The sequence below is a fragment of the Corvus hawaiiensis genome, chromosome 4 (assembly GCF_020740725.1).
Source record: "Corvus hawaiiensis isolate bCorHaw1 chromosome 4, bCorHaw1.pri.cur, whole genome shotgun sequence".
Taxonomy (NCBI): Eukaryota; Metazoa; Chordata; class Aves; order Passeriformes; family Corvidae; genus Corvus; species Corvus hawaiiensis.
Genome location: NC_063216.1, coordinates 76,876,579 through 76,892,350, shown reverse-complemented (window position 1 = coordinate 76,892,350; position 15,772 = coordinate 76,876,579). Strand labels below are relative to the sequence as shown.

Here is a 15,772-nt window from a genome sequence, read left to right as displayed (position 1 = left end):
CCAAGAGACAACAACTCCAGTGCTTTGAAAAATAGAACTATTCCTTGGCAGACACGAAAAAGACTATCCTCACTTAATGTCTGGAAAGGTCCTTGCAAACATGCAGGTAGCTGCAGCACTGGTAAAATTGCAAGAAACTGGATTCAGCACTAACTAATCCTCCAGTACCACCACCAAATGCAAGAGGAAAGACACTGACATTCAGCAGAGGAAGCTTCTCTTGTCACTGAAAGAAAAGGGGTGTTTTTCAATAGATCCTCAACTAGAGCATGACCAGAAAGGCCTTTGAAAAACACTTTTTGTTTTGCTTTGTTTAGGTTTTCTTAATTAAAAGAGAGGTTATCAGGTGATTTCAGTATTCTGAAAAGTTTTAATGTCAGTGCGGCATCACATAAGCAGGTGAGATGTCGCTAGACATCTAATTTCTTCCTTGGTCAGCAGTGATGAAAGCTTTATATTCCACAACTTTGTTTTACATTTAAAACCATACAGCTACTTAAGACATGTGTTTAAATCATGCTTAACTGACAAGCTCCTCTGCTGCTCCTCCCCCAGTACTTTTGCAACTTCCAACAACAAGCAATAAGATTTAATAAGTTGTATACTCGTTCCTACATACATGAGGGCAGAGCCTCTTTTCTCCCTCAAGGTTAAAGTGGTTTCTTTCTAGTTATGCCAGCAAACTTATTTAAACTACAGTATTACCAGAATTCCCAATGTCATAGAACCGTATAGGTTGGAAAACATCCTCTAAGATTGAGTCCTTCCAGACAAGCATCATTTTGTTCTACACATTAAATACTAAGACAACTTTTAGCTCTGTGTGCATGTTCATCCCACAGGGTGTTATGATCCTGTCCCAGCCATTTTTAAGATTTCAATCTTCAGACCATCCCAAATAACCCACCCTCCCACATATTTCTTATTAAACTTTCTCTTTTTGAGAGGCTGATCTCCAGTCACAGGTCAAAGCCTCTCCTTTCCAATTCAGACTGTAGTCCAGCTCTCTCCCAGACCACGGGAATCAAAAGTTAGCAAGCAAAAACCAAAACTTCCACAGCAGACAGCACGTTAGGAGCAGCATCCCTCAGACCAAGGTCAGCACACCAGAGAACAACCCCACTGCTGGGATTACAGTGCTTAAAAGCAGATAAAATTGTTTTCACTGATGACAAGCACTTTTAAACAACATCTTAGAACAGCCAAATGCAAGGTCACGCGTCTGTAAAATACCAGCCCAGCTACAGGAATGGGAATTGTATCAGGAAAGGCATTAAGGACTTTGGGCAGCACTGCAGATGCCACGTGAACATTAATTCCTGACACGGGTCTGCAACAAAAGGGACTAATGGGAGCCTTGGAAAGGAATATCAAGGAGAAAGACAATACTCTGTGTCTATATCGCATCACTGAGATCAATAATGGACTGTCACCCTTCCGCTCAGGGACCAACATTTTAATAAGATTGCAAAAGCCAGAAATGCCAGTAGAAAGAACTACAAGACAATCAGAGACCTGAAAGAAGCACCCTAAAGTCAAGCTATTTTAACAGGAAAGGTAAAAGGGACGACTTAATTATCACCAAAGACTACCAACTACAAAAGAAACCAGTTCTTCACATCTAACAAAGACAATATACAGAAAAACAAAACAATTCGGAGTTCAGTTAAAAACCCGTTTTTAGAGGTTTGCTTCATTTTGGAAAGTGAAGATAATTGAGGATATTAATAATTAACAATTAAGGCAACACTGTCACTTGTTGATAGCGGGTGACATCAGGATACATCAATCAAAGGTCAGTACATGCAGCACAATCGATGATCGGATGAGTCTCTACAGCCCATGATGACCCAGCTGTGCTGTGATCCCAGCAGTCCTCCCGAATTCCAGCACAAAGGATGACTTATCCAAAACGTGTACCAAAGACATCACGCCTAAACCATGCTGTGGTCACTCCAAACTGGACTGCCAGCAGCTAGCGGAATTCCACAGGCTGCAGCCCGATGCCTTTCAGCCAACTCTTCCACTGGGGATGGGACCAGTTGGTAGGTACAGCAGCACAAACCAACGGTTCTGCCAACCCCCAAACTCCTAAAGGCATGCGATTAGGGCAGCAGGCCGCCCCTTTCCCCTAAAACCACACACAGCAGGTGACACAGCCCACCATTCCAGAGGTCAGGGGCAGGAGAGGATGTCCAGCTGCCAAAAAACACAGAACCCACAGGCACCTGATATAGGCAGGGCAGGGAAGGAGGGACACTGACCCTTCTCCTCGTTTCACCCAGTAACTGACCAGCCTCTCCCCCACCAGCACCTCTTCTTCCCCCAAATCTGTGGTCAGCTGCTACTCCTTAAGTGCAACTTTCCTTTGCCCATGCCTCGTGCTAAAACACCCCCTAAACCTGACCCTCCAGGCCCTCCCCACTTAACTCACCACCCTAAACCTGCAAACCCAGACCCTCTACCCAACACAACTCCCCCCAAAAGTCTTCATCAACCACTTTCCCAAACACACCCCCAAGTGATGGTGCCCTGTCCCTGAACCTCCAATCCTGCTGAGCAACTCCAGCCCACAAAGACACCAAGTGCCGCTGTACACAAACGCAACCCCCCCAAACCCTGCTGTAGAGATCCCTCTCATACACAGCCCCCCAAAATCTGCTGCACAGAGCCCTCTCACACACAGAACGCCGCTCACACACAGCTCCGGTCCCACTGCCCCCCGCCGCGGCCTCCCCGCGCAGGCCTCAGCGCGGGGCCCGCGCAGGCCCCATACAGGCCCGGCCGCCCGGCCACCCCCAGACCCGAGCCTGGAGCCCGCTGCAGGCGCGGCGCAGGGCTCGGCACTCACTCGGGCAGGTAGGTGGAGGAGAAGCTGCTCCAGCGGTGCAGGCTGTAGCCCAGCACGCGGCTCTCAACGCCCGCCGGACCCGCCGCCGCCGCCATCTTGTTGTCAGCAGCGGCCCCGGCAGCGACCGCGGGGGGCGGGGCCAAGCTCTTAAAGGGGCCGCGCTCTTAAAGGGGCCGCGCCGGCGGGGGTGGGGACGGCCTGAGGGGGCTCAGGAGGCGGCTGAGGGGATGTCCCGTGGGGCTGAGGGGATGTCCCGTGGGGCTGAGGGGATGTCCCGTGGGGCTGAGGGGTTCGGACGCTGCCCCTGGGGCTGAGGTGCCCTGAGGGGTCCAGGGCGTGTCGCACGGGGCTCTGATGGGCTGTGGGTCTGAGGGGATGCCCTGAGGGGCTCAGAGAATGCCCCATGGAGCTCGAGGGGTGCCCTGAGGGGATGCCCTGAGGGGCTGTGGGTCTGAGGGGATGCCCTGAGGGGCTCAAGGGATGCCTCAAGGGTTTGAAGTGAGGTGAGAAGTTTGGGTAATGCACTGTGGGGATGAGGGGCTCAGGGGGTGCCCCGTGTGCCTCAAGGGGAATGCCCTGAGGGGCTCATGGAATGTTGATTGCCAAAGGAAATGCTCCTTTCTGGCGCCACACAGGCGGGTGATTGGGAAAGGGATCTAGAAAAACCCAGGGAGGCTTGATCCCACCCTGGCTTCTGGAATTATAAAATTTTTAAGGTTGGAAAAGACGTTTAAGATCATTAAGTCCAACCACCAACCCAGCACCGACAGAACCAGCACATAAGATGGGGATTATTTGACACATTTATCTCTCTGAGGTTGGTGTAGGGCTTTTCCTGGAGAATGGAGATGTGTTCACCCAGGGCTCCCACCAAAGCAAGGGTGAAGCTTGGGACAGCCCTGGGGGAGCTCTGGGCTACTTGAGAAAGCAGGGGAGATATTTCAAGACTAGGGGGAGAAAAAAAAATAGCCAAACCAATAAACCGCTGTCTGTTGGAAATGACAGATTGGAGAGATATTATGAGGCAGGACAGCAGGATGCCTGGCTGGATTAAATTAGCACAAGGGTTCTTTTATTTTTTTTCCTCTTTATTTTAGGAAAGCGAGTGAGAATGTGGCAGCAAAATCTGCCTGCGGATGAAAAACTCGCTCAGCAGCCTTGAAGGCTGAACATCAACTGGGTGTTTCAAAAGTGAGGGGGAGCAGAAAACACTTCATCTCAAGACCCATTCCCAGAGGGGGTTCACTGTGTTTTCACTGGTATCAAAGCCACACGGCTCGGCAGCAGCACAACAAAATCCATGGATGAGGCACAAACATCCACATCTCCCTCTGCTGCTGCACTAACAAGGCCTTTTGAAGTTTGTGGCCTTCCCGTGGCACTTCAGACTTCACTTATCCCAGCTCCTGCCTGCAGGCATCCCCCTCCCAAAATTACCACAGGAGTAATAAAACGAGTACTTTACTAATAATGTACTCCCAACCCCAGAGAAAGAGATGCCACCTCAGTGTTCAGAACCTTGCTAACAACCAGCCCAAGAGGAGCGATGCCATGTGAAACCTGTGACCTCTGAATATGAAATTTAGGGGATTGAGAGTAGGGGTTACAACACTGCAGCAGCCAGGAGGAGGAGGAAAAGGAGGAAGAGCCAGCAACTCACTGCTGCACAGTGAAAGCACCCCAGGATTTCTCTGCCCAATATCCTGTTACCACTTGAATCAAGACCTGGATGCCAAGCCAGCGTATTTTTAGCACATTTTGGACTTAAAGTGAAGGGAATGCTGGTGAAATACGCAGTACTGACAGCCCTGGAAAATCTTTATTCATCTGCAGCACAGGCGGCAGGGAAGGCTGTGAGGAAGCAGAGCAATCCAAAGCTGCAAACCGAGCCCCCTGGTCCCTCCAGCACAGCCTGCCCAGTCCTGTGCGGCTACCAGTGACTGCTGGAAAAGAGGCTTTTTCCCCAGTCTGAGTGGACAGAGCACGGTGGGGAGGAGCGTGGTGTGCAGGGCAGTGTTGTGCTGCAGATTTGGACAGCCTGCAGCTTCCAGGTGAGCTCTCTGTATCCCAACCAGGGCAGCTGCTGGAGCCCAGCTGGTGACAGGGCCATAGAAGAGGGGGAGAAAACTCAGAAACACAAGTATTTGAACCCCACTGTGCTGGTCCAGGCCTGTGCTGTGCTTGCTGTGCCAATGTAACGCGGGATCTGTGGAATCTGGAGAGCCCAATGGCACCAACGTGCCCCATCCTGCCTCCAGCAGTGACTGAGACCCGTTGCTCCAGGGAAGAACCGCAAAGAGGGCACATGTACGTAGAATCACAGGATCACTAAGGTTGAAAAAGACCTCCAACATCATCAAGTCCAACCATTAACACAGCAGTGCCAAACCCACCACTAAACTATGTCCCCAAGTGCCACATCTACATGATTTTTGAACACTTAGAGGGATGGTGATTCCACCACTACCCGGAGCAGCCTGTTCCAGTGCTTGACAACACTTTCAGTGAAGAAATTTTCCCTAATGTCCAATCCAAAGCTCCCCTGGGACAAGTTGAGGCCGTTTTTTATCATCCTATTGCTGGGTGCACCCTCCTGTCAGGGTCTTGTAAAGAGTGAGAAGTTCCCCTCTGAGCCTCCTTTTCTCCTGGCTGAGCCCCCCAGCTCCCTCAGCTGCTCCTCATCAGACTTGTGCTCCAGGGCCCTCACGAGCTTCCTTGTCCATATGAAGCAAACCCCGTGCAGAGTTTTCCTGCTTCTGCCCCCCTCACTTGGGACCTCACTGCAACCCTCCAGCACGTTTTGGTGCCTCCCAGCCCAGAGCTGCCCGGGTGGATCCATGCTGCCTGTGGCTGGCTGCTCTCTGAGGATGGGGCCGCAGAGGGGAAGTGAGAGCTTTCCTAGCAGCAGAAAGGTCCCTTTGGCGTTCAGGGACCAGCCTGCCAGAGAGCTCGGATGTCCCTGGACGTGTGCCTTGGACAGTAGCTGGAGTTGCTGGGAAAGGCCAAGGTGACCACAAGAGATGTTCCCCACATCTCTTTGCCAGGAGGACGCACACACACCGTTCACGTGCTTGTCCATCAGCAAGCTGGAACTCCAAACACAGGAAACTCAGGGATTTGACAATTGTTTGTGTCAGCCTCGAGACAAATATCTCATCCCCCCCCCCATCAGGAACTCGCTCCTCTACTGCGCGTGTGTTTCGAGTTTCCTCATGCAAAACCTCGCGTGGGCGTTTGGATATGTAATGAGCACATAGTTCAGGATGAAAACAAGTTGCGTGGAAGAGCCAAGTAACGCCAGAAAAATGAAAGCAATACAAACAACAACATGGCACGCAGCCATACCAGCCAGCTCGTGGGCCAGCCGGATCTCACGTCCTCCCCGGAGCTGCAGAGCTGATCAGCTGTTGGAAAAAGAGACCTTTAAAGACAAGCGAGAGAGGAAATAGCATTGGCAGCACAGGCCGCTGCATGTTTCCTTCCAAAGCAGGACAGAGCCAAGGACATTAGGCAGAGCTGTAACATTTGGGGTCTTGTTGCTCAGCCGTGGAGCAAGGCAGAAACCTCAAGTGGGCTGCAGTTGTGTAAACTCCTATTGTGTAGGGAGCGGAAGCGGAGCGCTGGCCTGGCGGGGTATTGTCCTACCAGATTTTGGCGATGCTCACCTAACCAAGCTCCTCCTGCAAGGCAAGGGCCTCGTTTAACTCAGACATGGTGCAAAGAGAATAAAACCTCCTGCCTGCGCCAGACCCAGGCTAAGAGCTTCCTCCCAAACCAAACACCTGCTGCCTCCCACAGCACCTTCAAAGAAAAATGTCTCTAACCTGTGGGCAAGGCTGGAGCACAGCCAGGGGGAGTTCTAAAAACTCCTCAAACTGGCCTCACTCATCTTCATCTCTCATTTTGATGACATGATGGAAAAAAGTGGCAAAACTCATTGAGACCCATTTCCTGTGGGGCTGCCGTGCACATCCACACTGAAAAGGGATGAGAACAAGCCTCAAAACCAGATGATTTTTTATTTCTCTCTTTAGAGAGAGGGATCATCTGTGCCTCCTTACAGTGCAGTAAAACAATACCTCCTTCAGTGTAATAAAATACCTCTTCTGATCTAGGCCCTGATCCAAGCATCTGCTCCTGGGCTAAACACTCCAATACCTGCTTGAGTCCTCTTCACTGCCTCTTGCAGCATCCATCCTTTGGTTGAAGGCTTAAATCAGTGAAAGACCTCTCTGACAATCCAGAAGATTGAAAGGGCCCAAAATGCCAGCGCCTCCATGCACACATTGGCATAATTCTCTGCATAAAAGCCAGCTCTAAAAGGCTTGTTTTGCAAAGCACAAGTGTGCATTTTTTTCGAATCAAGGTCAGTAACTCAGCTTCATTCACCAGTCTCCAGCTGCAAAACACCATGCCCCAGACAATGGAGGAGAGTATATCTGAGTCAGAAGATGCCTTTTAAGGGATGCAAATGGCTCCGAGCCACACTGGGGAAAGATCTCCTTGGTACCCTTGCGTGCTCAGCCCTGTCTGAACTGAAATAGGGCACCCGAGGGCAGGGAAAGGAGAGTGAGGTGGGAATGGTGGCACAAATCACGCTCACACTCTCCATCCTTTGGTAAAATCACAGAATGGTTTGGGTTGGAAGGGACCTTAAAGATCATTTAGTCCCAACCTCACCTGCCATGAACAGGGATACTTTCCACTAGATCAGGTTGCTCCAGGCCTTATTCAGCCTGGCCTTGGACACTGCCAGGGTTGGGTCATGCACATCCTCCCACTGGTGTTCCAGTGCCTCACCACCCTCACAGTAAATAATTTTTTCCTAATATCTAACCTAAATTTTCCCTCTTTCACTTTGTGCCCATTACTCCTTGTCGTATCACTACAATTCCTCATGAAGGGTCCCTCTCCAGCTTCCCTGTAGGCCCCGTTTGGATACTGGAAGCTTGCTATGAGATCTCCACACAACCTTCTCTTCTCCAGGCTGAACAGCCCCAGCTTTCTCAGCCTGTCTTCCTAAGGGAGATGTTGCAGTGCTCTTACCAACTCTGTGGCCCTCCTCTGGACTTTGCTCCAACCATAGCACATCCTTCTTTTTTCGGAAAATGCAGTTTTCCTATGTCACCCCCATGCCACCCTCTCCGTGCCCACCAGTGTGACGCGCCACCACACTCGGCTCTGCTCCACAATACAGCACTTGTAGGAAGCAGACGAGACGCTCCCAGCTGTGCCTCAGGCTAAAAATATTTACTCATCTCTTCCCCCCCAGGCAGGTGTGTTCATCCCAGGCAGGGCTGCTCCCACATGGATGTGCTTCCACACCAGGCACACGCTGCTCATTGTACGCTGCAGAGCTCTGGGGTGTTGTGATGATTCCTCTGAATCACCCAAAGAGAGCTCTGTCCTGTGTTTCAGATGCAAAATGTGCCTTGGAATTCAATAGTTGCTGTAGTGCCTAATTACAGATTTTATGGCGTACTTAGTCACAATGGCTAGAGCTCTTGTTATTTGACTCGGACTCCTTCTGTTGCTTTATTTTATAGACCTTTTTGCTGAATGTTTTCTCCCTGCATTAGAAATAGTGTATTGTAGCATTTTCTCCCTCCAAAGATATCCCAAATTCATGGAGCACTGGTCATCAAATTGATAGTAGTGAGCTTGCAGCCCTCTTTCTGTCATGGTGTTCCACAATACACATCAAAGTCGGCTCAAATAACAGCAGCAAAACATTTCCCAGGATCCAGGAACTCTTGAGCACTGATCCTGGCAACACTGCTGTCTGTGGTTTGGAGACAACTCACACAGTCTGCTTGGGGCATCCACACCTTCCCTGGGCACTGTGGAGAAGGTGGACTCCTTGGGTGCTCTTCCCAGAGGATGATTCAGCCCACCACAATTGGACACGTCTTGTGTGAAGCTGAATCACTCTCCTGACGTGCTGGTCTGTTTATGCACATTCTAGAAGGGCTCACTTTATTGCAGATGGCTGAGAAGGGTAAGACAAGCCCCATGCTCTGCATTCCTCCTCCAAACCGGAGGAGTTCAAGTGGAGTTGACTGGAGGATCACGGCCCACCTATAGTGCTGTGTTCAGCTCTGGAGCCCCCAACATAAGAAGAACATGGAGCTGTTGGAGCAAGTCCAGAGGAGGCCACAAAGATGCTCCAAGGGCTGGAGTAACTCTGCCCTGGACACAGGCTGGGAGAGCTGACGGTGTTCACCTGGAGAAGACAAGGCTCTGGGGACACATTAGAGCTCCTTCCAGTGCCTAAAGGGGCACCAGGAGAGCTGGAGAGGGACTTGGGACAAAAGCATGGGGTGACAGGACAGAGGGGAATGACTTCACACTGTCAGAGGGCAGGGTTAGGTGGGATATTGGGAAGGAATTCTTCCTTGTGAGGGTGGTGAGGCCCTGGCACAGGCTGCCCAGAGAAGCTGTGGCTGCCCCATCCCTGGAAGAGATCATCTCCAAGAAGAGGCTGGACAGGGCTTGGAGCAACCCAGTGGAAGGTGTCCCTGCCCATGGTAAGGGAGTTGGAATGAGATGATCTTCAAGGTCTCTTCAACTAAAACCATTCTCTGATTCAGCTGCAGGGATGTTCTCTACCCTACATGACAGGATTGGTCTTTCCCCTATTAACCTCTTTTTGTGCCTGTGTTTCTTCATCAGGAGAACAAAGCTAAGTACTTAATTGCCTACTTTCTAAGGAGTCAGGCAGGATAATTAACTAATATTTGGGTAATGTGTCATAGGGTAGGAGTGCTAAGTAGTGTTCTGTCAGCAGCACAGTGGGAAACGAAGGACTCAATCTTGTTTTTCAGCCGGGAATGTCACGGTCTCCCCGAAGTCCATTGTTCCCATTGACTGGTTTGCTGAGGGCAGGGAACTTGGGCAAAGTGTTTAAAGGGAGAGGAAGCCAGGGACAGTAGAGAGCTGTTGGTGGTCCACAAGAACTGTCAGAAAAACTGGTGAATTTTGGAAAGAGAAAACTGCCAATGAAGCCAAAAGCAGGAAATATGCCTGGGGCTGCACAGAAAATCCTTACATTTGTAAGTGTGGTGTAAATATTCAACAGCAACATCCTCTGAGTAACAAAAGTGCATCAGAGAAACTTTTCTTGCACTGCACTTACTGCACATAGGCAACACAGTGGGAATCGTGGTACAGGCACCCATCTAACTCGCCCTGGGGACTGAAGCAGATGCAGCCCAACAGAGATTTCACATCTTTAATTTTTATTACTCTGCAAATTACGTTATGGATGAACTTCAAGCCCTCCTCATGTTCACTGATCATAATTGATGAGATTTCAATCGCACCTCCTTGAAGTTAAACATCTGAGAGACACTTTGGTTAATAGCTTGCCTTTCAGAGCAGTGCATTAGTTCTCTTGTGCTCCTGTCTGCTTAATTTAGAGCAAGTGGCCAAGAGTGGTGCAATTAAGGAAGCAGGAATCTTGGGCTGAAGCTCTCCATGCTTTCAAATGACCAGCAGACCCCTCAGCGCCAACTTGTTTTTCACAGTAGCTGGAACAACACTTTCCATGACTCACTACTAATTGTGCTCTGGACTTGCAAACAAAGGTTTTTAGCCTATTCTTATTTTATATGAAAATTATAAAATTCAGTGCTCTCCCAGTGCCCTCCTCGAGTGTTCTGTCCCACCTCTGCAAGTCTGACTCTTGCCAGGCCATTCCAGGGAGGCACATTCTCCCCCTGCCTCTCTTCTACACAGCCCAAGGTTTCTCACTCTCTTTAGTTATTTTCTCTTCCTGAGGACAGTCTCATACTTTGATCTGTGCAGAAGATGACTTTTTTAGTGAGGCTGTTGGGCTCTCCCTATTTACTGTGGAGCGTCCAGCCACAGGCCACATGGAGATGATCCATCCCTTTTCTCTGGAGTTGCTTAGCCAGCTGCAGACCATCTCAGCAGCTTCTGCCAACTGCTCTGCATCCTGTGCAGACATCTCACCCGAGATCTGCACAGCCAGGAATAGGGAGAAGAAAAGCCACAGATAACCTGGAACTGATCCTCTCCACCACAGGCATTCTCTGATCTTTGGCACAAAGATCCATAAGGAGCAGTAAGGCCTGACCTTTGGAAAAAGAAATCATCCTTTCACTTCCCCGGCCTGATGAAATGCAATTATATGGCCACGCACATGAAACATCCACATGCCAAACCTACCAACCCACCAACCCATCCCAGCACTCCCTGGGGAGAGGTTGTGCCCAGTCTCCAAAGTCTCTGAAAAGCTGTTTTATTCCAGAGCATTGCTTCCTGTTGTGTCTGCTCCTGGTTTTGTAGGTGGAAATACTGGCAGCAGTTCTGGGAAGGGCAGGGCTTAGGGAAGGACATGTCTGTTCACCAAGGCCACCCTTCATGGCCTTAGATGCTCCACTTAAGACCCTCTTTGGCACTCAGGCACAAGTGGAAAATAAGGAGAACACACTGCTCCCATGAAGAGAGATGAATTTTTCTTCCACTTAGGAGAGAAATAATATTCTGTGGAGGAATAAGCATTTTCACTCAGTGCAAGTCATTCAGGGATCTCCAGCTCCATTTTACTGTTGCCCCAGCAGCAAATTCACCCAAACAGACTCCTTTGTTCTGTCCAGACCTCAATCTTACTCCCACCAAAAGGCTTTTGGGAGGGGCTGGGGTGACACATGGTCTGGGGCTGTTTTTATCTACAGATCCAGAAGTTCTCAGTCTATTGCAGGACAGTGCTTCCATTTTTTCAGGAAGAAAGGAGAGCCACATACCCAGCGGGAGACTTGTTTCTTCCCAGGCTCAGCTTGTCCCACCCCATCAGAAGCAATTTCCCAGGAGCTGCAGACAGGCATGGACCGAGGCCTGAGCCCGTCCATGCTCTGCTGGTCGCTGAGGTTACATAGGTTTGCAATCTGCTTCCTGGGAAAAGGAGGGAGGCAATGGTCCTGTGACTGCTGGAGGCTTGGGATGGACTCATGCTTACAGGCAGTCTTCTGCGTGGGCTTGGCAGGCAGAGCTCAGAGGTTTGTGGGATGTGGGAGTGCCATCCCTGCTACTTTTCCGACCTGCTCCCACATCCGAGGATTGGCTGTAGGGCTCAGGGGCCTCCCCACATTGCTGAGAATGAGGAGTCCCTCTCCAGAGATGCCAGAAGAGGATACACAACCCAAAGTCAGAGAAAAGAGGCAGGAGTATGACCCAAATCACCACATCCTTCAACATGAGCACCTGGAAAAGCACAGTCCAGAGAGTATCAGCCCAACATGTGCTGGAATAAAACACGCTCCCTCCTAACCTTGTCCAGCACAGGTTTTCCCTTGCTGGTTTAGACTGGGACTAAGAACAACATTCAGGTTGTGTCCTGAAGTGGTGCTGCATGCTGCAAGCCAGGCAGATCCCAGTTTCTCCTGGTTCTGGTGTAACAGGGGGAACACCACAAGGCAGGTGTTCTTCTGCTAAGTGCCAAGACTTCTCCAGTCTTGGCACTTAGCAGGGGACTTCACTTTCTGCACAGGTCATCCCACATTACCTGCTGATGTACTCCTGTTTGCCTTGACTTAGGTGTGGAAATTCAAGCTCCTTGGTCACTGCAGGTGGTGAAGGAGTTTGCTCTGCATAAGCCCCAGGTTAAGAGCCTTTGTGCAGACACCTTGTTCCTGGGATTTGTCTCAATGGGACCTAAGTCTGGCTGTGTCCTTCTGCAAGGTGAGGCCCTGATCCCATGGGAGCCCTCCAGCTCACCCTCTTTTTCTTCCCTGAGACCCTTAGTTCTGCCCTTTGCCTTGAATCCAGTCATCTTCGTCAAAGATGGGGAATTTGGCTCCATGCAAAACTAGAAGAAGCTCAAGACTGCGTTGTAACCTCATGGAATATGTCCCTACACATACCCCAGAACTACAGATTTGTTCATGATTCCCAGCTCCCTGTTTGTCCTGGATGTCTGGGGGGCACTTATCACCCACGAGAGCTGCAGAGCCCTAAAAATGAGCCATGGGGAGGCAGAACAGCCCTGCCTCCTCCAGCAGGACAGCAGCAGCAGCAATGGCTCCCCCTGGGAATACACAGCTCTGAGGGTAAAAATAGCAGCTCTGGAAATGGAAAAGGGCAAAGCAAGCAGGTCTGCATGAGAAAAGGGAAGGTGGGGCGATGAGCAACAACACATTTCTGTGCTGGGGGTTGACCCTACAGAGCAGTTAGGGGGCACTGAGGCTCAAGAAGTACCAGAGACACAGGTCTGTCTCTGGAGGACGAGGGCTGGAAAATGTGTCCCTGCTCTGTCTCGTTGCCTGGGCAGTGCTGGAGGGGATGGCCACCAAAACCACATTCCCAGGCATGCTCTGAGCCCTGTGCAAGGCTTTCTCCTCACAGCACCAGCCCCACTGAGCTCCTCCCCAGCTTCTACATGTGTTCTTCAGTGCTGACCCCATCCCATGAACTGATGGAGATCACGGCACTGGGCAGATTGGAGGTGCCAAACCTGCCCACAGTGGGTGCTGAAGTGCCTCATGTCATTCAAGCCACTCACTGGTGCAGCCTCCTTAGACCTCAGCTTCCCCTGCTGCCAGGGAGCAGCAGTCATTGCTTTGTGGGCATCCAGAGTGTGTGGCTGAATGTGGAAGCAGCGAGCGGCTAAAAAGAAAGTAATTCCAAGGAAAGGCTACTGTGTGGTAAGAAGGACAGCGTGTTCTCCAGATTGCTGAGAGAGGAAAAGAAGCAACAGTGGTGACCTTTTAGAAATGGTGGAAAACCAGGCAGATAGCTGGGAACTTGGAAAAGGAAATGGAAAGAAGAACAATCCCGGAAATTTTTACCTGGCAATTCTGACTTTGGTCCTGAACACAGCAAGGGGGAAGGCAGGGAGTGACATCAATCTCTGATTGGCGAAAGGAGGATGGAATAACAAAAATTAAGGAGTAGGGCTATCGAGAACGCAGAGATAGATTTCTTATCATTGTATAAAATGAGTGGATGTGGGAACACTGTGAGGTAATACATCAACTCATCAGTGAGTTTGGTGAGTTTGATGTAGTGTCTAACAAAGCCTTTTTTTTTTTAAATTAATTTCTCTTGGCTTGGATCTGAACATCGTCACACAGGCTGAACATTGCAATCTAAATGTCCTCTCAGATGGCCACGTGGAATCTTGATTCCTCCCAGATAAAGTTTGAGTGTTTCTGTTGATGACCCCACCCCTCCCCTGCGGCCGGCGCTCTGCCGACATGAAACCACTGCATTCATCTGCTCCCTCCAACCTCAGTGCAGATAAGACTCGACAAAACACCACATCCTGCAGGATGGAGGCGGGAAGCGAGAAAGCCAGCGAGTGACTCATCCCAGCCTTACGGGCAGGAGTTGCCTGGGATCTGCACCGTGCAGGAGGCGAAGAGCTGTGCTAGGGGCTTGCAGGAAGCTGGTGCTGGTCCTGCTGGAAGCCTAGACCCTTCACAAGGATCACCCTTGCTAGCATCATCATCATCATCAAAACCTTAATCATAGAATCATAGAATGGCCTGGGTTGGAAGGGACCTTAAAGATCATTCCAACCCTGCTGCTGTGGGCAGGGACACCTTCCACTGTCCCACGTTGCTCAGAGCTCCATCCAACCTGGTCTTGAACATTTCCAGGGATGGGGCAGCCACAGCTTCTCTGGGCAACCTGTGCCAGGGCCCCCCTATCCTCCCAGGGAAGAATTTATTCCTAATATCCAAACTAATCCTACTCCCTGACAATTTGAATCCACTCCTCCTAGTCGTGTCACTCCAGGACCTTGTAAACAGTCTCTCTCCATCTTTCTTGTTGTCTCCATCAGGTACTGGAAGGATACAATTAGGTGTCCCCAAAGCCTTGTCCTTTCCAGGCTGAACAGTCCCAACTCTCTCAGCCTTTCCTCACAGGAGATGGCCTTCATCCCTCTAATCATCTTGGTGTCCGTCCTCTGGACCTGCTCCAACAAGTCCATGTCCTTCCTGTGCTACATGCAGAACTCAGCAAAAACATGTGCCAGTAACCACCATGTCCTTGTCTCCCTCTCTTCTCCTGCAGGACCAGAAGCCATCTCTGCTGGCTCTCCATCAGGGAAGAAGTGTCTTCTAAGAGGCTGCAGCAGTGGTTTGTGGCCAAAATCCTAAGGGGTGTAAATATAGGCCACACTGCAAGAGAAAGTGGCTTTCCAACTGTGTGGTAAGAATGGCCCCTCATTAAGGAACCGAAACACGATCCATCAAGGCTGTCTCTTGCAACATGCCCAAGTCCTGATTATGGTCATTTTCCTCCCTGCTTCCACTGCATGCCTGGGAAAGGGCCGCAGTAATTAAAGTCTGAATCTCATTAAAACCCAGAAAGTGCTTGGCTTTCTGAGAATCCAATTATCACAAACGCTACGTAACGCCAGTCAGGGCACGGCTTGTTTTTGGTGTTGGGAATTATTTTTGTTAAACATACAAATATGGTGTGAAATCAATTTTTCCAGAGGACGTTGCAAATCCAAAGAGAGCGCAGTTATAAAAGCAATTGAAGAAAAACACTGGAGAGGGAGGAAGAGGCTGCAAGGAGGAGGAAGTGGGGGGAACATAGTGGTGCTGCTGAAGAAGAACAGAGCAGAAGTGCCAGGCAGCAGGGATGATGCATATCCTGTCCAAGGCCCTCCAGGGACAATCTGTCTGGGTCTGCATCCCGTGGATGGGGCATGTCCCAGCTCCTGGCTGGTGACTTTAGGCACAGAGCAGTGGCCTGCTGTGGCTCAACTATGTCCCAACAGTCCTGACTCACCACACAGCTGCTTGGGTTTCATGGGGAAAGTCCTTGAGTCAATGGGTCCAGCATGTATCCATGGGATGGTCAGGAAATGGGAAATTATATGAGCTGGGCAGCAGGAGATGAAGCTGCTCTTCCTCTCCCTCCTCAGTGTAGCAAGCCCTACAAAAA

The 15,772-nt window shown here is 50.3% G+C and overlaps 1 protein-coding gene across 2 annotated transcripts in view; it reads right to left on the bottom strand.

The window, feature by feature from the left end:
• The window catches only part of MKLN1 (muskelin 1), a 102,518-nt gene extending 99,544 nt beyond the window's left edge, over window positions 1–2,974 (bottom strand). The window contains exon 1 of one of the 2 annotated variants that reach the window (XM_048301872.1): window positions 2,852–2,974. In XM_048301872.1, the coding sequence (XP_048157829.1) occupies window positions 2,852–2,946 (95 nt within the window). In that variant the 5' untranslated portion in view covers window positions 2,947–2,974. The remainder of the gene's footprint in view (window positions 1–2,851) is intronic. The other variant, XM_048301873.1, reaches the window with a different exon arrangement.
• Window positions 2,975–15,772: the final 12,798 nt, after the last annotated feature.